Source organism: Oncorhynchus clarkii, chromosome 1 (assembly GCF_045791955.1).
Source record: "Oncorhynchus clarkii lewisi isolate Uvic-CL-2024 chromosome 1, UVic_Ocla_1.0, whole genome shotgun sequence".
In the NCBI taxonomy this organism is placed as follows: Eukaryota; Metazoa; Chordata; class Actinopteri; order Salmoniformes; family Salmonidae; genus Oncorhynchus; species Oncorhynchus clarkii.
In genome coordinates this window covers 1,042,493-1,065,680 of record NC_092147.1, presented here as the reverse complement: position 1 = coordinate 1,065,680, position 23,188 = coordinate 1,042,493, and the positions used below count along the sequence as shown (strand labels likewise).

The window sequence follows — 23,188 nt, the reverse complement described above, 5'->3', positions numbered from 1 at the left end:
TACAGTAGTTAACCCTTTAATATCAGTAACAATGTCAACTGAACACTGTTGCGATGTTGAGAAACCTGGACAGTTCTTACATGCTACCTAGGAGACAATACTGGCCAATCTGAAGTCAAAAATTACACCAGAATAACATGTCACATGTTCCCGAGTGACGCAGCGGTCTAAGGCACTGCATCTCAGTGCTTGAGGCTCTGGTTCGATCACGGGATGTATCACAACCGGCCGTGATCGGGAGTCCCGGGGTAGGCAGTCATTGTAAAATAAGAATTTGTTCTCAACTGACTTGCCTAGTTAAATAAAACGTTTTTTAAAAATACAGAATACAAATGTTAAAGCTATCACTTACCTTTTTGAGACTATATCCAGCATGGAAAATGATTGGAGGTAGCAGTATATTGAAGAATACTTCAGGGTCAAAGGTAACCTGTACATTTAGGAGAAAAACATGTAAACAGATCAATCCTAAACAAGTTGCTATTAGCCAGCTAATACACTGCTGAGATGCAGACTGATGACAAAGAGGTTACATTGTAAAGCACTGCCAACAAGGGCTGCTTGTGATCAAATACTTAGTGAGCCAGGACTGTACAGACAACCACAGATTCAGGATGCAGAGACTGACACGAAAATAGGTTGGACTGGATACTGGAAAATGTTTTCAGGATGCCTTTCCACAAGTTCAGTCGTGTTTAGTCAGTAGTCAGGGGGAGGGGGGGGGTTATACAGTTCAGTCGTGTTTAGTCAGAAGTTAGGGGGGGTTATACAGTTCAGGTGTGTTTAGTCAGTAGTTGGGGGGGGGGGGGGGGGTTATACAGTTCAGTTGTGTTTAGTCAGTAGTGGGGGAGGGGGGGTTGGGGTTATACAGTTCAGTTGTGTTTAGTCAGTAGTTGGACAGTAGTTGGGGGGGGGGGTTATACAGTTCAGTAGTGTTTAGTCAGTAGTTGGACAGTAGTTGGGGGGGGGGGGGTTATACAGTTAAGGTGTGTTTAGTCAGTAGTTGGACAGTAGTTGGGGGGGGGGGGTTATACAGTTAAGGTGTGTTCAGTCAGTAGTTGGACAGTAGTTGGGGGGGGGGGGGGTTATACAGTTAAGGTGTGTTTAGTCAGTAGTTGGGGGGGGGGGGGGGGGTTATACAGTTCAGTTGTGTTTAGTCAGTAGTGGGGGGGGGGGGGGGGGTTGGGGTTATACAGTTCAGTTGTGTTTAGTCAGTAGTTGGGGGGGGGGGGGGTTATACAGTTCAGTAGTGTTTAGTCAGTAGTTGGACGGGGGGGGGGGGGTTATACAGTTCAGTAGTGTTTAGTCAGTAGTTGGACGGGGGGGGGGGGGGTTATACAGTTCAGTAGTGTTTAGTCAGTAGTTGGACAGTAGTTGGGGGGGGGGGGGGGGGGTTATACAGTTAAGGTGTGTTTAGTCAAAAGTTTGGGGGTTATCATAACTATATTATTGTGCAGCACATCATTCTGTTCCAACATAGTGTGTGTGTGTGTGTGTGTGTGTGTGTGGTGTGTGTGTGCGTATGATTGTTACCTTACGCAGCATGTCATTCTGCTCCACGTTGTGTATCTCCCTCGAGTTGATCTCTCCTTTCAGCGTGTACTCAAAGAACTTCCCACTGACGTTCAGTAGGAGCGTACTGACTGGCCCCTCCTCAAGAGAACAGCTGGGAGGAGTTTTTTTGTGGTAGCTGGTGGCTGGGATTCCATAACGCAGGATCACACCTACCAACAGTCCTGGGAAGGAGAGAGAGAGAGAGAGGGAGCGAGAGAGCGAGGGCGAGAGAGAGAGAGATACTGAGGATAGAATATCTTCACACTGCCAAAATGTCTTAAACCTCGTTAGAGGCGGCTTATGGTAGTGAAATTGACATTCAATTCTCTGGCAACCGTTTTGGTGGACATTCCTGCACTCAACATGACAATTGCACAATCCCTCAAAACATCTGTGGCATTGTGTTGTGTGACGCCTTTTGTCCCCAGCACAAGTTGCACCTGTGTAATGATCATGTTGTTTAATCAGCTTCTTGATATGCCACATCTGTCAGGTGGATGGATTATCTTGGCAAAGGAGGAATGCTCACTAACAGGGATGTAAACTAATTTGAGCACAACATTTGAGAGAAATAAGCTTTTAATGCATATGGAACATTTCTGGGATATTTTATTTCAGCTTATTATTATTAATATTATTACAACTACATTATTATTACTAGCTACATTATTTATATTATTATTAGCTACATTATTATTATCCACATTATTATTACTACTACTACTACTACATTATTTTACTAGCTACATTATTATTATTATTATTATTATTATCTTATTATTATCCACATTATTATTACTACTACTACATTATTACTACTAGCTACATTTATCATCATTATTACTACTAGCTACATTATTATTTTACTAGCTACATTATTATTATTATTACTAGCTACATTATTACTGCTAGCTACATTATTATTATTATTATTATTACTAGCTACATTATTATTATTGGCTAGATTATTATTACTACTACTAGCTACATTATTACTGCTAGCTACATTATTATTATTATTATTACTAGCTACATTATTATTATTGGCTAGATTATTATTACTACTACTAGCTACATTATTACTGCTAGCTACATTATTATTATTACTAGCTACATTATTATTATGGCTAGCTACATTATTATTATCTCCTACTTTTTTATTATTACTACTAGCTACATTATTATTATTAGCTACACCATTATTATTAATTATTTACTACTACTACTAGCTTCATTATTATTACTACCTACATTAGTATTATCATTATTATTACTAGCTACATTATTATTATTACTACTACTACTATTATTATTTATATTATTACATTATTATTATTATTATTACTACTATTATTATTATTATTTATATTATTACTAGCTACATTATTATTATTAGCTACACCCTTATTATTAATTATTTACTACTACTACTAGCTTCATTATTATTACTACCTACATTAGTATTATCATTATTATTACTAGCTACATTATTATTATTACTACTACTACTATTATTTATATTACTACTAGCTACATTATTATTTTACTAGCTACATTATTATTACTAGCTACATTATTACTGCTAGCTACATTATTATTATTATTACTAGCTACATTATTATTATTGGCTAGATTATTATTACTACTACTAGCTACATTATTACTACTAACTACATTATTAATTATTATTGATACTACTAGCTACATTATTACGAGCTACATTACTACTAATACTACTAATACCATTATTACTAACTACATTATTATTATTTATTATTATTACTAGCTACACTATTATTATTACTACATTATCACATTTGCTAGCTGCATTATTTCTAGCTACAATATTACTATTACTGTAGCTATCATTATTAAGATTTTACTATTAATATTATATTATTAATATTACTACATTATCATTATTACATTTGCTAGCTACATTATTATTACTAGCTACATTATTATTATTATTATTACTAGCTACATTATTATTATTAGTAGCTACATTGTTATTGTATTTTTTATTATTACTAGCTACATTATTATTACTGCTTAAGTCAGTATTAGGACATTAGCATAGAGTCAGTCATGTCTCAGCAACACACGGCAGCTGAGTCGGTCTGTCTGTCCTCCAGCTAAGACCAGCCGGGAAGGTGTGCAGTGCATCTCAAAGAGGGCCAGGCTCACACACAGACTACGCAGAGAGATAGACGGACAGATTCTGGTCCTCTAGGCAACCTCCTACTAATGACACCGAAGAGGCATATGTCATGTGAAACGGTTTCTAACTGACAATATGTGTTATTATCCTGCAACATGGTGCTTGACAAGGACTGAAATAGGTGCTGGTGGTAATTTTAGCCAATATTCTATCAGGAACTCAAAGCAGTAGAAAATTGGATGTCCCGGGAACTCCGTTGTGGTGAGTTCCTGACTAATTAAAGCACAAATATTGTCCCTATGTCCACATAAGGATGCTATCACAGAACAGACTACAATTCACCTACAAATAGGCTTAGCAATGAGGGATGAGATGGAATTTTAACATTCAAATGAAGGGTATACCAGGTGACTTTCATGAGGTTTGGATGCCTTGTATTGAACACAGTAAGACAGAAGGTGTAAGTAACTCTTAGGATGCTATGGCCTGGCCCTGGGGCTCTACCATCCTGTGAATTGTCACTGTCACTGGGGCTCTACCGTCCGTCCTGTGGATTGTCACTGTCCCTGGGGCTCTACCGTCCGTCCTGTGGATTGTCACTGTCCCTGGGGCTCTACCGTCCTGTGGATTGTCACTGTCCCTGGGGCTCTACCGTCCTGTGGATTGTCACTGTCCCTGGGGCTCTACCGTCCTGTGGATTGTCACTGTCCCTGGGGCTCTACCGTCCTGTGGATTGTCACTGTCCCTGGGGCTCTACCGTCCTGTGGATTGTCACTGTCCCTGGGGCTCTACCGTCCTGTGGATTGTCACTGTCACTAGGGCTCTACCGTCCTGTGGAGAAAAAAATTATACTCTGGGCACACTGCCTGCCCATCAAGACATCTACAGCATCTTGTGTCACAGAAAGGCCAGGAAGATCAAGGACCCCAACCACCCGAGCCACGGCCTGTTCACCCCGCTACCATGCAGAAGGCGAGGTCAGTACAGGTGCATGAAAGCTGGGACCGAGAGACTGAAAAACAGCTTGTATCTCCATCTCATCAGACTGTTATACAGCCGCAATTAGCCTGCCTCTGCCCTGAACTTAGTCAATGTTACTAGCCGGCTACCACCCGGTACTCTACCCTGCACTTTAGAAACTGTTGCCCTATGTACACAGACATTGAACACTGGTCACTGTAATAATGTTTACATACTGTTTAACCCACTGTATAATGTATATACTGTATTCTAGTCATGGTTCATCCTATACACAGTACATTCTGAAAGTATTCAGACCACTTTACTTTTTCTACATTTTGTTACTTATTGTAAAATGGATTAAATAGTTTTTTTCCCCTCATTAATCTACACACAATACCCCATAATGACAAAGAAAAACTGGTTTAGACATTTTTGCACATTTATAAAAACATTTAAAACAGAAATATCACATTGACATAAGTATTCAGACCCTTTACTCAGTACTTTGTTTAAGTTCCTTTGGCAACGATTACATCCTCAAGTCTTTTTGGATAGGAAGCTACAAGCTTGGCACACCTGTATTTGGGGAGTTTCTTCCATTCTTCTCTGCAGATCCTCTCAAGCTCTGTCAGGTTGAATGGAATGCGTCGCTGCACAGCTATTTTCAGGTCTCTCCAGAGATGTTCAAATCGGGTTCAAGTCAGGGCTTTGGCTGGGCCACAAAGACATTCAGAGACTTGTCCCGAAGCCACTCCTGCATTGTCTTGGCTGTGTGCTTAGGGTCGTTGTCCTGTTGGAAGGTGAACCTTAGGACCTCAGACTGGGGCGGAGTGTTCTGGGGCAGGTTTTCATCAAGGATCTCTCTGTACTTTGCTCTGTACATCTTTGCCTCGATCCTGAATATGGTATTGAGTTTTCCACCACAGTCATCGGCTTCATCAATAAGTGCATTGACGACGTCGTCCCCACAGTGACCGCACGTACATATTCCAACCAGAAGCCATGGATTACAGGCAACATCCGCACCGAGCTAAAGGCTACAGCTGCCGCTTTCAAGGAGCGGGACACTAATCTGGACGCTTAAAAGAAATCCCGCTGTGCCCTCAGACGAACCATCAAATAAGCAAAGCGTCAATATGGGACTAAGATTATTATTGATGAAGCCAGTGACTGAGGGGTTATACTCCTCAATGCCATTGACATATTCCAGTCTGTGCTACCAAAACAGCCCTGTAGCGTAGCATACGCATCATCTGACCACTTCCGTATTGAGCGAGTCACTGGTACTTCCTGCTTTAGTATGACGGCTATGAAAAATATCCCCCTCAGCACTGCGCCAAAATGCAAACTCCTTCCGTTTGAGTTATGTTATAAAAAAATGTTTTTTATAACATCTCTTGGTAGATAGTGTGGTCTACAGCCTATCATGAGGTACTCTACCTCAGGCAAGCAATACCTCGAGACTACCTTAATATTTGACATTGCGCACCAGCTGTTACCGGAAATAGCTGTTCTGTCCTGTTGATGTCCGAAAACCCAGCCAACTGTATATGATCCATGTTGTCGTTCAGCCACGACTCGGTGAAACATAAGATATTACAGTTTTTAATGTCCCGTTGGTAAGATAATCTTGAACGGAGCTCATCCAGTTTATTCACCTGTGATTCCACTTTGGCCAATAGAACGGATGATAGAGGCGCGTTACCCACTCACCGACAAATTCTCACAAGGCACCCTTATCTGCTCCCCCTGTATTTTCTTATGGCGAATGACAGGGATTTAAGCCTGGTCTTGGAGCAACAAAAACACACAAAATAGCACAATTGGTTAAGAGCTTGTAAAACGGCAGCCATTCTCAAGTGACTGCATATTCGCCAACAGAACGGAGGGAGTTTATCCACTCGCCGACATAGTCTCGTCAGGTATCCCGCACACCGACCTCTATAACACCGCCTCTTCGATATTTCAGTGTTGGGGATTTGGGCCTGGTTGAAGTAGAAATCCTCATTCATAATCAACTTCAGTGATCGCTGTTCTGATTTCCAGATACTATTTTCAGTCATAGGAAATGATGGTGGAACCATTAGGTAAAAAAATTATAATTACAATCTGCGTTAAAAAAAAAAACACAAAATTGCAGGATTGGTCAGAAGCTCGTAAAACAGCTGCTATGCCCTTCAGCAACAGGGCTTTGGGAAATTGAAATCCTCTTTTTTTATTTTACCTTTATTTAACCAGGTAGGCTAGTTGAGAACACCTTTATTTAACCTGGTAGGCTAGTTGAGAACACCTTTATTTAACCAGGTAGGCTAGTTGAGAACACCTTTATTTAACCAGGTAGGCTAGTTGAGAACACCTTTATTTAACCAGGTAGGCTAGCAGAAGATGAATGTGCAGGTAGAGATACTGGGGTGCAAAGGAGCAAAATAAATAAATATATAAATACCAGTATGGGGATGACGTGGGTAGATAGATGGGCTGTTTACAGATGGGCTATGTGCAGGTGCAGTGATCTGTAAGCTGCTCTGACAGCTGGTGCTTAAAGCTAGTGAGGGAGATGTGAGTCTCCAGCTTCAGTCCATAGAGACTGTCAGAGGTCTGGACAACAGGCTCTCCGATTTGACACACTGAACTCTGTCTGATAAGTAGTTGGTAAACCAGGCGAGGCAATCATTTGAGAAACCAAGGCTGTTGAGTCTGCTGATAAGAATGTGGTGATTGACAGAGTCTAAAGCCTTGGCCAGGTCGATGAATACGGCTGCACAGTAATGTCTCTTACCGATGGCGGTTATGATGACGTTTAGAGCCTTGAGCGTGGCTGAGGTGCACCCATGACCAGCTCTGAAACCAGATGGCATAGCGGAGAAAGTATGGTGGGATTCGAAATGGTCAGTAATCTGTTAACTTGGCTTTCGAAGACCTTAGACAGGGTAGGATAGATATAGGTCTGTAGCAGTTTGGGTCTAGAGTGTCTCCCCCTTTGAAGAGGGGGATGACCGCAGCAGCTTTCCAATCTTTGGGAATCTCAGACGATACGAAAGAGAGGTTTAACAGGCTAGTAATAGGGGTTGCAACAATTTCGGCAGATAATTTTAGAAAGAGAGGGTCCAGATTGTCTAGCCCTGCTGATTTGTAGGTGTCCAGATTTTGCAGCTCTTTCAGAACATCAGCTATCTGGATTTGGTTGCTGTGAAGGGTGCCGGGCAGTTGACCGGGGTAGGGGTAGCCATGTGGAAAGCATGGCCAGCCGTAGAGAAATGCTTACTGAAATTCTCAATTATAGTGGATTTATTGTTTTTATTGTTTATTTCACTTTATATATTATCTACCTCACTTGCTTTGGCAATGTTAACACATGTTTCCCATGCCAATAAAGCCCCTTGAATTGAATTGAATTGAATAGAGAGATAGAGAGATAGATTAGATAGATATTCCTTCCATGATATGGAGCAGTTACTACAAGCTGCTATGGGTAATGAATGAGTCAACACAATAGTTGTAAGCCCAGGCCATGACTTTATACAATTTATCTGCTATTATGTAAAGTAAAAATCATGATTAGGCCTACTAGCCAATAGTGCAATGTGATTCAGGCTATACCAATCAAGTCAAAGCTATAATATATTGTTATTTGTTGGTGGCATATGAACATGGTTCTGTGGGTATCTATGCAGGACTGTGATGCCCAATCTAAATACTGTGTAGCACATTCCAGAGACTGTCACTCCCATCTGAACCAATTAGGACTGGGAATGAGCGCTGAATGGCGCATCATGTAATACCGTAACATTTTAACTGTCTACAATGTATCTACAATATTGATCAATTGTAACTAACTCGTCATGGTTCAATGTAGCAGTGACATAGAGCCGCACTAATAATCACCGACGTGAGTTGGCATCATTCATACGGGGATTAGGGGGTTGGGTTGGCAAAGTTACATGCGTTGCAAACGTCTGACAGATTAATGTGTCGAGTCTTACCGTATATCATTGCCAACCCGGTCTCATGGAGAAAACGAACTCTTCTGTGTTTGAAAAGCCAAATGGTCAGAATTGTTAATGTCAGCAGTAAAATGAATGTCAATAAATTCACACTGTCCTGTCGATGACTTTCTTCTGCCTCTTTCTCAGATGCCAGTTCCTCCATAACGCCGTCCTCGGCGTTCATTTTAGAGGCCTGGTTTATCAGCAGAATTAAAATGGGAAATAACATCAATTGCTTTTCCAAAGGAAAGAAGAATCTGCATAGCTTTGGTTTTTTGGCAACAGCAGCATCCATGGTACAGTTTGATGAGCCAAGCCTACCAGACCTATCAGACTTCTTCTTCTTCTTTAGGATTGTGTTGACTGCTCGCATCCAATTCAATGTGCATACACCGCCCCCTACTGTACTGGAGTGTGAGGCCATTCACGGAATACCCACATTAATTAACAAGAAAAGGAAAAATTATCCTGACAAGTATTAGCCCTCAGTAAAACACCACCCCATTCCACTATTTAACCTTCCCTAATCCTACTCCAGACCAACCGTCTGGGAGGACAGAGCACTACCACTCAACACCCCCTGCAAATGTTCAGCAGTAAACTCACAGGAATCCTCTCAGGATCCCCCACCCCGTACCCATCTTCATCTACCACCCTCTTCACTGCTTCGGTATACAACATTTTCTGTGCTGGGCCAGAATCATCCTTTAAATCCTCGGACAGAGGCCCGATCTCGGCGGTCCTCACTGCAGGACTTTCATCCAGAATCATTCTTTAAATTCTCGGACAGAGGCCCGATCTCTGCGGTCCTCTCTGCAGGAATTTCATCCACACTCTTGTCCGGCTCCATCTCTGAGCTACTTGAGCACGTATTCTGCTTTTTGCACTTGACGCCAACCTTCCTCGACAGACTGCTTCCCTCTACACTCATCTTCTTCTCAACAGTCATCACTGCACTCGCCACCACATCTAATTCATTCTCACTCTCGTCACTCTCAGTTTCCTCAAGTTCTTCCAAACGGTTCTGTGAAATCCCTCATGCCATATTCCCTCGTAAACATTTCCAGTTTATTTTTCTTGTCCATCATTTTGTTCTTCACCAGATCTTCCAGAAGGCCTGTGTAATCACCCACTCCATGTTTATTCATAATATGCTACACTTTATTTCTTATTTCCTTTTCCTCCTTCTTCTCCTCCATCGTTTAATGGCGGTTGGTGTAACAGTATAACTTTAGACCGTCCCCTCGCCCATACCCGGGCGCGAACCAGGGACCCTCTGCACACATCAACAACAGTCACCCACGAAGCATCGTTACCCATCGCTCCACAAAAGCCGCGGCCCTTGCAGAGCAAGGGGAACTACTACTTCAATGTCTCAGAGCAAGTGACGTCACTGATTGAAACGCTAACTAAGCTAGCCGTTTCACATCCGTTACATTGGCATCCAATACGTTGCATAACCGCCCCAACTGGACTATAATATACATCCATTATACTTTGTTATCCAAAATAAAAAATAATTAAAAAATAGTTAAATACTTGTTTTAAAAATGTCAAAAAATGTCTTCTTTCTTCTTCTGGTATTATGGCGGTCCGCAAACAGAGAGGTGCATGCCGCCACCTACTGGATGGGGTGAAAACTGAACGTTGTAATAATAGGGGAAGGGGAAAAAAACATACACCTAATATTCCATAAGCAACTAAATACATATACTAAAATTCCTTCAGTCGGATTAAAATGTCTACTCCGATCCTCACACAGGGGGACATCTCCATCCAGCATTCCCTGCAACGTTTCGGCCGTGAAGTCCTGGAGATACAAAAATATTTCCGGCACCTTCACAATGATATCGAGTTATTCTATTTGTTATAATTGTATCACTTGCGCAATAAACGCAACTCAGTTCACCTTCTTCACTATTAGTATTTCAAGATCCCTCTGATGCATTACATGAACTACAGGCTGTGGGGAATCCACTACCATCTCGCTCCTTCAGCATGTGTACTGCCTCCACATAGGAGACCTAATGGATAGCCTTGATCCTAGTTACTGCGACCTCTGTCACCCTTACAGGGCACTCTAGGAAATCTGGAAAGTGGTTCCTACCACCGTGCTTCCTCAGACTCTTCACCCACGACACCCTTACAGGGCACTCTAGGAAATCTGGAAAGTGGTTCCTACCACCGTGCTTCCTCAGACTCTTCACCCACGACACCCTTACAGGGCACTCTAGGAAGTCTGGAAAGTGGTTCCTACCACCGTGCATCCTCAGACTCTTCACCCACGACACCCTTACAGGGCACTCTAGGAAGTCTGGAAAGTGGTTCCTACCACCGTGCTTCGTCAGACTCTTCACCCACAACACCCTTTATGCTCCACTCATCTTCATTCTCACGCCAACAGAATCGAACAATGCTTCCTCTTCTGCCATTGGTCCAAAAATCGAAGCTGCACCCACCATCTCTACTCCATGGTACTGCGCAAGGTTGATGACTAGATGACTAGCAAAACATGGCTGATGACTAGATGACTAGTAAAACATGGTTGATGACTAGTAAAACATGGTTGATGACTAGATGACTAGTAAAACATGGTTGATGACTAGATGACTAGTAAAACATGGTTGATGACTAGTAAAACATGGTTGATGACTAGATGACTAGTAAAACATGATTGATGACTAGTAAAACATGGTTGATGACTAGATGACTAGTAAAACATGGTTGATGACTAGATGACTAGTAAAACATGGTTGATGACTAGATGACTAGTAAAACATGGCTGATGACTAGATGACTAGTAAAACATGGTTGATGACTAGTAAAACATGGTTGATGACTAGATGACTAGTAAAACATGGTTGATGACTAGATGACTAGTAAAACATGGTTGATGACTAGATGACTAGTAAAACATGGTTGATAACTAGTAAAACATGGTTGATGACTAGATGACTAGTAAAACATGGTTGATGACTAGTAAAACATGGTTGATGACTAGATGACTAGTAAAACATGGTTGATGACTAGATGACTAGTAAAACATGGTTGATGACTAGTAAAACATGGTTGATGACTAGATGACTAGTAAAACATGGTTGATGACCAGATGACTAGTAAAACATGGTTGATGACTAGTAAAACATGGTTGATGACTAGATGACTAGTAAAACATGGTTGATGACTAGTAAAACATGGTTGATGACTAGATGACTAGTAAAACATGGTTGATGACTAGTAAAACATGGTTGATGACTAGATGACTAGTAAAACATGGTTGATGACTAGTAAAACATGGTTGATGACTAGATGACTAGTAAAACATGGTTGATGACTAGTAAAACATGGTTGATGACTAGATGACTAGTAAAACATGGTTGATGACTAGATGACTAGTAAAGCATGGTTGATGATTAGATGACTAGTAAAACATGGTTGATGACTAGTAAAACATGGTTGATGACTAGATGACTAGTAAAACATGGTTGTTGACTAGATGACTAGTAAAACATGGTTGATGACTAGATGACTAGTAAAACATGGTTGATGACTAGATGACTAGTAAAACATGGTTGATGACTGGATGACTAGTAAAACATGGTTGATGACTAGTACAACATGGTTGATGACTAGTAAAACATGGTTGATGACTAGATGACAAGTAAAACATGGTTGATAACTAGATGACTAGTAAAACATGGTTGATGACGAGATGAATAGTAACACATGGTTGATGACTAGATGACTAGTAAATAATGGTTGATGACTAGATGACTAGTAAAACATGGTTGATGACTAGATGACTAGAACAACATGGTTGATGACTAGTAAAACATGGTTGATGACTAGATGACTAGTAAAACATGGTTGATGACTAGATGACTAGTAAAACGTGGTTGATAACTAGATGACTAGTAAAACATGGTTGATGACTAGATGACTAGATGACTAGTAAAACATGGTTGATGACTAGTAAAACATGGTTGATGACTAGTAAAACATGGTTGATGACTAGTAAAACATGGTTGATGACTAGATGACTAGTAAAACATTGTTGATGACTAGATGACTAGTAAAACATGGTTGATGACTAGATGACTAGTAAAACATGGTTGATGACTAGATGACTAGAACAACATGGTTGATGACTAGTAAAACATGGTTGATGACTAGATGACTAGTAAAAAATGGTTGATAACTAGATGACTAGTAAAACATGGTTGATGACTAGATGACTAGTAACACATGGTTGATGACTAGATGACTAGTAAAACATGGTTGATGACTAGATGACTAGAACAACATGGTTGATGACTAGTAAAACATGGATGATGACTAGATGACTAGTAAAACATGGTTGATGACTAGATGACTAGTAAAACATGGTTGATAACTAGATGACTAGTAAAACATGGTTGATGACTAGATGACTAGGAAAACATGGTTGATGACTAGTAAAACATGGTTGATGACTAGATGACTAGTAAAACATGGTTGATGACTAGATGAATAGTAAAACATGGTTGATGACTAGATTACTAGTAAAACATGGTTGATGACTAGTAAAACATGGTTGATGACTAGATGACTAGTAAAACATGGTTGATGAATAGATGACTAGTAAAACATGGTTGATAACTAGATGACTAGTAAAACATGGTTGATGACTAGTAACACATGGTTGATGACTAGATGACTAGTAAAACATGGTTGATGACTAGATGACTAGTAAAACATGGTTGATGACTAGATGACTAGTAAAACATGGTTGATAACTAGATGACTAGTAAAACATGGTTGATGACTAGCTGACTAGTAAAACATGGTTGATGACTAGATGACTAGATGACTAGATGACTAGTAAAACATGGTTGATGACTAGATGACTAGCAAAATATGGTTGATGACTAGTAAAACATGGTTGATGACTAGATGACTAGTAAAACATGGTTGATGACTAGATGACTAGTAAAACATGGGTGATGACTAGTAAAACATGGTTGATGACTAGTAAAACATGGTTGATGACTAGATGACTAGTAAAAACATGGTTGATGACTAGATAACTAGCAAAACATGGTTGATGACTAGATGACTAGTAAAACATGGTTGATGACTAGATGACTAGAACAACATGGTTGATGACTAGTAAAACATGGTTGATGACTAGATGACTAGTAAAACATGGTTGATAACTAGATGACTAGTAAAACATGGTTGATGACGAGATGACTAGTAACATATGGTTGATGACTAGATGACTAGTAAAACATGGTTGATGACTAGATGACTAGTAAAACATGGTTGATGACTAGATGACTAGAACAACATGGTTGATGACTAGTAAAACATGGTTGATGACTAGATGACTAGTAAAACATGGTTGATAACTAGATGACTAGTAAAACATGGTTGATGACTAGCTGACTAGTAAAACATGGTTGATGACTAGATGACTAGATGACTAGATGACTAGTAAAACATGGTTGATGACTAGATGACTAGCAAAACATGGTTGATGACTAGTAAAACATGGTTGATGACTAGATGACTAGTAAAACATGGTTGATGACTAGATGACTAGTAAAACATGGGTGATGACTAGTAAAACATGGTTGATGACTAGTAAAACATGGTTGATGACTAGATGACTAGTAAAAACATGGTTGATGACTAGATAACTAGCAAAACATGGTTGATGACTAGATGACTAGTAAAACATGGTTTATGACTAGATGACTAGTAAAACATGGTTGATGACTAGTAAAACATGGTTGATGACTAGATGACTAGTAAAACATGGTTGATGACTAGTAAAACATGGTTGATGACTAGTAAAACATGGTTGATGACTAGATGACTAGTAAAACATGGTTGATGACTAGATGACTAGTAAAACATGGTTGATGACTAGATGACTAGTAAAACATGGTTGATGACTAGATGACTAGAACAACATGGTTGATGACTAGTAAAACATGGTTGATGACTAGATGACTAGTAAAACATGGTTGATAACTAGATGACTAGTAAAACATGGTTGATGACGAGATGACTAGTAACATATGGTTGATGACTAGATGACTAGTAAAACATGGTTGATGACTAGATGACTAGTAAAACATGGTTGATGACTAGATGACTAGAACAACATGGTTGATGACTAGTAAAACATGGTTGATGACTAGATGACTAGTAAAACATGGTTGATGACTAGATGACTAGTAAAACATGGTTGATAACTAGATGACTAGTAAAACATGGTTGATGACTAGATGACTAGATGACTAGTAAAACATGGTTGATGACTAGATGACTAGTAAAACATGGTTGATGACTAGTAAAACATGGTTGATGACTAGATGACTAGTAAAACACGATTGATGACTAGATGACTAGTAAAACATGGTTGATGACTAGATAACTAGCAAAACATGGTTGATGACTAGATGACTAGTAAAACATGGTTGATGACTAGTAAAACATGGTTGATGACTAGATAACTAGCAAAACATGGTTGATGACTAGATGACTAGTAAAACATGGTTGATGACTAGAAAAACATGGTTGATGACTAGATGACTAGTAAAACATGGTTGATGACTAGATGACTAGTAAAACATGGTTGATGGCTAGATGACTAGTAAAACATGGTTGATGACTAGATGACTAGTAAAACATGGTTGATGACTAGTAAAACATGGTTGATGACTAGTAAAACATGGTTGATGACTAGATAACTAGCAAAACATGGTTGATGACTAGATGACTAGTAAAACATGGTTGATGACTAGATGACTAGTAAAACATGGTTGATGACTAGATGACTAGTAAAACATGGTTGATGACTAGATGACTAGTAAAACATGGTTGATGACTAGTAAAACATGGTTGATGACTAGATGAATAGTAAAACATGGTTGATGACTAGTAAAACATGGTTGATGACTAGATGACTAGAACAACATGGTTGATGACTAGTAAAACATGGTTGATGACTAGATGACTAGTAAAAAATGGTTGATAACTAGATGACTAGTAAAACATGGTTGATGACTAGATGACTAGTAACACATGGTTGATGACTAGATGACTAGTAAAACATGGTTGATGACTAGATGACTAGAACAACATGGTTGATGACTAGTAAAACATGGATGATGACTAGATGACTAGTAAAACATGGTTGATGACTAGATGACTAGTAAAACATGGTTGATAACTAGATGACTAGTAAAACATGGTTGATGACTAGATGACTAGGAAAACATGGTTGATGACTAGTAAAACATGGTTGATGACTAGATGACTAGTAAAACATGGTTGATGACTAGATGAATAGTAAAACATGGTTGATGACTAGATTACTAGTAAAACATGGTTGATGACTAGTAAAACATGGTTGATGACTAGATGACTAGTAAAACATGGTTGATGAATAGATGACTAGTAAAACATGGTTGATAACTAGATGACTAGTAAAACATGGTTGATGACTAGTAACACATGGTTGATGACTAGATGACTAGTAAAACATGGTTGATGACTAGATGACTAGTAAAACATGGTTGATGACTAGATGACTAGTAAAACATGGTTGATAACTAGATGACTAGTAAAACATGGTTGATGACTAGCTGACTAGTAAAACATGGTTGATGACTAGATGACTAGATGACTAGATGACTAGTAAAACATGGTTGATGACTAGATGACTAGCAAAATATGGTTGATGACTAGTAAAACATGGTTGATGACTAGATGACTAGTAAAACATGGTTGATGACTAGATGACTAGTAAAACATGGGTGATGACTAGTAAAACATGGTTGATGACTAGTAAAACATGGTTGATGACTAGATGACTAGTAAAAACATGGTTGATGACTAGATAACTAGCAAAACATGGTTGATGACTAGATGACTAGTAAAACATGGTTGATGACTAGATGACTAGAACAACATGGTTGATGACTAGTAAAACATGGTTGATGACTAGATGACTAGTAAAACATGGTTGATAACTAGATGACTAGTAAAACATGGTTGATGACGAGATGACTAGTAACATATGGTTGATGACTAGATGACTAGTAAAACATGGTTGATGACTAGATGACTAGTAAAACATGGTTGATGACTAGATGACTAGAACAACATGGTTGATGACTAGTAAAACATGGTTGATGACTAGATGACTAGTAAAACATGGTTGATAACTAGATGACTAGTAAAACATGGTTGATGACTAGCTGACTAGTAAAACATGGTTGATGACTAGATGACTAGATGACTAGATGACTAGTAAAACATGGTTGATGACTAGATGACTAGCAAAACATGGTTGATGACTAGTAAAACATGGTTGATGACTAGATGACTAGTAAAACATGGTTGATGACTAGATGACTAGTAAAACATGGGTGATGACTAGTAAAACATGGTTGATGACTAGTAAAACATGGTTGATGACTAGATGACTAGTAAAAACATGGTTGATGACTAGATAACTAGCAAAACATGGTTGATGACTAGATGACTAGTAAAACATGGTTTATGACTAGATGACTAGTAAAACATGGTTGATGACTAGTAAAACATGGTTGATGACTAGATGACTAGTAAAACATGGTTGATGACTAGTAAAACATGGTTGATGACTAGTAAAACATGGTTGATGACTAGATGACTAGTAAAACATGGTTGATGACTAGATGACTAGTAAAACATGGTTGATGACTAGATGACTAGTAAAACATGGTTGATGACTAGATGACTAGAACAACATGGTTGATGACTAGTAAAACATGGTTGATGACTAGATGACTAGTAAAACATGGTTGATAACTAGATGACTAGTAAAACATGGTTGATGACGAGATGACTAGTAACATATGGTTGATGACTAGATGACTAGTAAAACATGGTTGATGACTAGATGACTAGTAAAACATGGTTGATGACTAGATGACTAGAACAACATGGTTGATGACTAGTAAAACATGGTTGATGACTAGATGACTAGTAAAACATGGTTGATGACTAGATGACTAGTAAAACATGGTTGATAACTAGATGACTAGTAAAACATGGTTGATGACTAGATGACTAGATGACTAGTAAAACATGGTTGATGACTAGATGACTAGTAAAACATGGTTGATGACTAGTAAAACATGGTTGATGACTAGATGACTAGTAAAACACGATTGATGACTAGATGACTAGTAAAACATGGTTGATGACTAGATAACTAGCAAAACATGGTTGATGACTAGATGACTAGTAAAACATGGTTGATGACTAGTAAAACATGGTTGATGACTAGATAACTAGCAAAACATGGTTGATGACTAGATGACTAGTAAAACATGGTTGATGACTAGAAAAACATGGTTGATGACTAGATGACTAGTAAAACATGGTTGATGACTAGATGACTAGTAAAACATGGTTGATGGCTAGATGACTAGTAAAACATGGTTGATGACTAGATGACTAGTAAAACATGGTTGATGACTAGTAAAACATGGTTGATGACTAGTAAAACATGGTTGATGACTAGATAACTAGCAAAACATGGTTGATGACTAGATGACTAGTAAAACATGGTTGATGACTAGATGACTAGTAAAACATGGTTGATGACTAGATGACTAGTAAAACATGGTTGATGACTAGATGACTAGTAAAACATGGTTGATGACTAGTAAAACATGGTTGATGACTAGATGAATAGTAAAACATGGTTGATGACTAGTAAAACATGGTAATGACTAGATGCCTAGTAAAACATGGTTGATGACTAGATGACTAGTAAAAACATGGTTGATGACTAGATGACTAGTAAAGCATGGTTGATGACTAGATGACTAGTAAAACATGGTTGATGACTAGTAAAACATGGTTGATGACTAGATGACTAGTAAAAACATGGTTGATGACTAGATGACTAGTAAAACATGGTTGATGACTAGATGACTAGTAAAGCATGGTTGATGACTAGATGACTAGTAAAACATGGTTGATGACTAGTAAAACATGGTTGATGACTAGATGACTAGTAAAAACATGGTTGATGACTAGATGACTAGTAAAACATGGTTGATGACTAGATGACTAGTAAAACATGGTTGATAACTAGATGACTAGTAAAACATGGTTGATGACTAGATGACTAGTAAAACATGGTTGATGACTAGATGACTAGTAAAACATGGTTGATGACTAGATGACTAGTAAAACATGGTTGATGACTAGTAAAACATGGTTGATGACTAGATGACTAGTAAAACATGGTTGATGACTAGTAAAACATGGTAATGACTAGATGCCTAGTAAAACATGGTTGATGACTAGATGACTAGTAAAAACATGGTTGATGACTAGATGACTAGTAAAGCATGGTTGATGACTAGATGACTAGTAAAACATGGTTGATGACTAGTAAAACATGGTTGATGACTAGATGACTAGTAAAAACATGGTTGATGACTAGATGACTAGTAAAACATGGTTGATGACTAGATGACTAGTAAAGCATGGTTGATGACTAGATGACTAGTAAAACATGGTTGATGACTAGTAAAACATGGTTGATGACTAGATGACTAGTAAAAACATAGTTGATGATTAGATGACTAGTAAAACATGGTTGATGACTAGTAAAACATGGTTGATGACTAGATGACTAGTAAAACATGATTGATGACTAGATGACTAGTAAAACATGGTTGATGACTAGATAACTAGCAAAACATGGTTGATGACTAGATGACTAGTAAAACATGGTTGATGACTAGTAAAACATGGTTGATGACTAGATAACTAGCAAAACATGTTTGATGACTAGTAAAACATGGTTGATGACTAGATAACTAGCAAAACATGGTTGATGACTAGATGACTAGTAAAAAATGGTTGATGGCTAGATGACTAGTAAAACATGGTTGATGACTAGATGACTAGTAAAACATGATTGATGACTAGTAAAACATGGTTGATGACTAGTAAAACATGGTTGATGACTAGATAACTAGCAAAACATGGTTGATGACTAGATGACTAGTAAAACATGGTTGATGACTAGATGACTAGTAAAACATGGTTGATGACTAGTAAAACATGGTTGATGACTAGTAAAACATGGTTGATGACTAGATGACTAGTAAAACATGGTTGATGACTAGTAAAACATGGTAATGACTAGATGCCTAGTAAAACATGGTTGATGACTAGATGACTAGGAAAAACATGGTTGATGACTAGATGACTAGTAAAGCATGGTTGATGACTAGATGACTAGTAAAACATGGTTGATGACTAGTAAAACATGGTTGATGACTAGATGACTAGTAAAAACATGGTTGATGACTAGATGACTAGTAAAACATGGTTGATGACTAGATGACTAGTAAAGCATGGTTGATGACTAGATGACTAGTAAAACATAGTTAATGACTAGTAAAACATGGTTGATGACTAGATGACTAGTAAAACATGATTGATGACTAGATGACTAGTAAAACATGGTTGATGACTAGATAACTAGCAAAACATGGTTGATGACTAGATGACTAGTAAAACATGGTTGATGACTAGTAAAACATGGTTGATGACTAGATAACTAGCAAAACATGTTTGATGACTAGTAAAACATGGTTGATGACTAGATAACTAGCAAAACATGGTTGATGACTAGATGACTAGTAAAACATGGTTGATGGCTAGATGACTAGTAAAACATGGTTGATGACTAGATGACTAGTAAAACATGGTTGATGACTAGTAAAACATGGTTGATGACTAGTAAAACATGGTTGATGACTAGATAACTAGCAAAACATGGTTGATGACTAGATGACTAGTAAAACATGGTTGATGACTAGATGACTAGTAAAACATGGTTGATGACTAGTAAAACATGGTTGATGACTAGTAAAACATGGTTGATGACTAGATGACTAGTAAAACATGGTTGATGACTAGTAAAACATGGTAATGACTAGATGCCTAGTAAAACATGGTTGATGACTAGATGACTAGGAAAAACATGGTTGATGAATAGGTGACTAGTAAAGCATGGTTGATGACTAGATGACTAGTAAAACATGGTTGATGACTAGTAAAACATGGTTGATGACTAGATGACAAGTAAAAACATGGTTGATGACTAGATGACTAGTAAAACATGGTTGATGACTAGTAAAACATGGTTGATGACTAGATGACTAGTAAAACATGGTTGATGACTAGATGACTAGTAAAACATGGTTGATGACTAGATGACTAGTAAAACATATTTGATGACTAGTAAAACATGGTTGATGACTAGATGACTAGTAAAACATGGTTGATGACTAGTAAAACATGGTTGATGACTAGATAACTAGCAAAACATGTTTGATGACTAGTAAAACATGGTTGATGACTAGATAACTAGCAAAACATGGTTGATGACTAGATGACTAGTAAAACATGGTTGATGGCTAGATGACTAGTAAAACATGGTTGATGACTAGATGACTAGTAAAGCATGGTTGATGACTAGTAAAACATGGTTGATGACTAGTAAAACATGGTTGATGACTAGATAACTAGCAAAACATGGTTGATGACTAGATGACTAGTAAAACATGGTTGATGACTAGATGACTAGTAAAACATGGTTGGTGACTAGATGACTAGTAAAACATGGTTGATGACTAGATGACTAGTAAAACATGGTTGATGACTAGTAAAACATGGTTGATGACTAGTAAAACATGGTTGATGACTAGATGACTAGTAAAACATGGTTGATGACTAGTTAAACATGGTAATGACTAGATGCCTAGTAAAACATGGTTGATGACTAGATGACTAGTAAAAACATGGTTGATGACTAGATGACTAGTAAAGCATGGTTGATGACTAGATGACTAGTAAAACATGGTTGATGACTAGTAAAACATGGTTGATGACTAGATGACTAGTAAAAACATGGTTGATGACTAGATGACTAGTAAAACATGGTTGATGACTAGATGACTAGTAAAGCATGGTTGATGACTAGATGACTAGTAAAACATGGTTGATGACTAGTAAAACATGGTTGATGACTAGATGACTAGTAAAAACATGGTTGATGACTAGATGACTAGTAAAACATGGTTGATGACTAGATGACTAGTAAAACATGGTTGATAACTAGATGACTAGTAAAACATGGTTGATGACTAGATGACTAGATGACTAGTAAAACATAGTTGATGACTAGATGACTAGTAAAACATGGTTGATGACTAGTAAAACATGGTTGATGACTAGATGACTAGTAAAACATGATTGATGACTAGATGACTAGTAAAACATGGTTGATGACAAGATAACTAGCAAAACATGGTTGATGACTAGATGACTAGTAAAATATGGTTGATGACTAGTAAAACATGGTTGATGACTAGATAACTAGCAAAACATGTTTGATGACTAGTAAAACATGGTTGATGACTAGATAACTAGCAAAACATGGTTGATGACTAGATGACTAGTAAAACATGGTTGATGGCTAGATGACTAGTAAAACATGGTTGATGACTAGTAAAACATGGTTGATGACTAGATGACTAGTAAAACATGGTTGATGACTAGTAAAACATGGTAATGACTAGATGCCTAGTAAAACATGGTTGATGACTAGATGACTAGGAAAAACATGGTTGATGACTAGGTGACTAGTAAAGCATGGTTGATGACTAGATGACTAGTAAAACATGGTTGATGACTAGTAAAACATGGTTGATGACTAGATGACAAGTAAAAACATGGTTGATGACTAGATGACTAGTAAAACATGGTTGATGACTAGTAAAACATGGTTGATGACTAGTAAAACATGGTTGATGACTAGATGACTAGTAAAACATGGTTGATGACTAGATGACTAGTAAAACATGGTTGATGACTAGATGACTAGTAAAACATGGTTGATGACTAGTAAAACATGGTTGATGACTAGATGACTAGTAAAACATGGTTGATGACTAGTAAAACATGGTTGATGACTAGATAACTAGCAAAACATGTTTGATGACTAGTAAAACATGGTTGATGACTAGATAACTAGCAAAACATGGTTGATGACTAGATGACTAGTAAAACATGGTTGATGGCTAGATGACTAGTAAAACATGGTTGATGACTAGATGACTAGTAAAGCATGGTTGATGACTAGATGACTAGTAAAACATGGTTGATGACTAGTAAAACATGGTTGATGACTAGATGACTAGTAAAAACATGGTTGATGACTAGATGACTAGTAAAACATGGTTGATGACTAGATGACTAGTAAAACATGGTTGATAACTAGATGACTAGTAAAACATGGTTGATGACTAGATGACTAGATGACTAGTAAAACATAGTTGATGACTAGATGACTAGTAAAACATGGTTGATGACTAGTAAAACATGGTTGATGACTAGATGACTAGTAAAACATGATTGATGACTAGATGACTAGTAAAACATGGTTGATGAC

General features: G+C 38.0%; 1 protein-coding gene across 1 annotated transcript in view; it reads right to left on the bottom strand.

The window, feature by feature from the left end:
• LOC139412169 (solute carrier family 9 member 7) overlaps positions 1-8,963 on the bottom strand; it is a 191,953-nt gene extending 182,990 nt beyond the window's left edge. The window contains exons 1-3 of the mRNA XM_071159018.1: positions 8,662-8,963; positions 1,534-1,736; positions 353-430 (exon numbers count right to left, since the gene is read on the bottom strand). Of these exons, the coding sequence (XP_071015119.1) occupies positions 353-430; positions 1,534-1,736; positions 8,662-8,959 (579 nt within the window). The 5' untranslated portion in view covers positions 8,960-8,963. The remainder of the gene's footprint in view (positions 1-352; positions 431-1,533; positions 1,737-8,661) is intronic.
• Between the last annotated feature and the right edge of the window lie 14,225 nt (positions 8,964-23,188).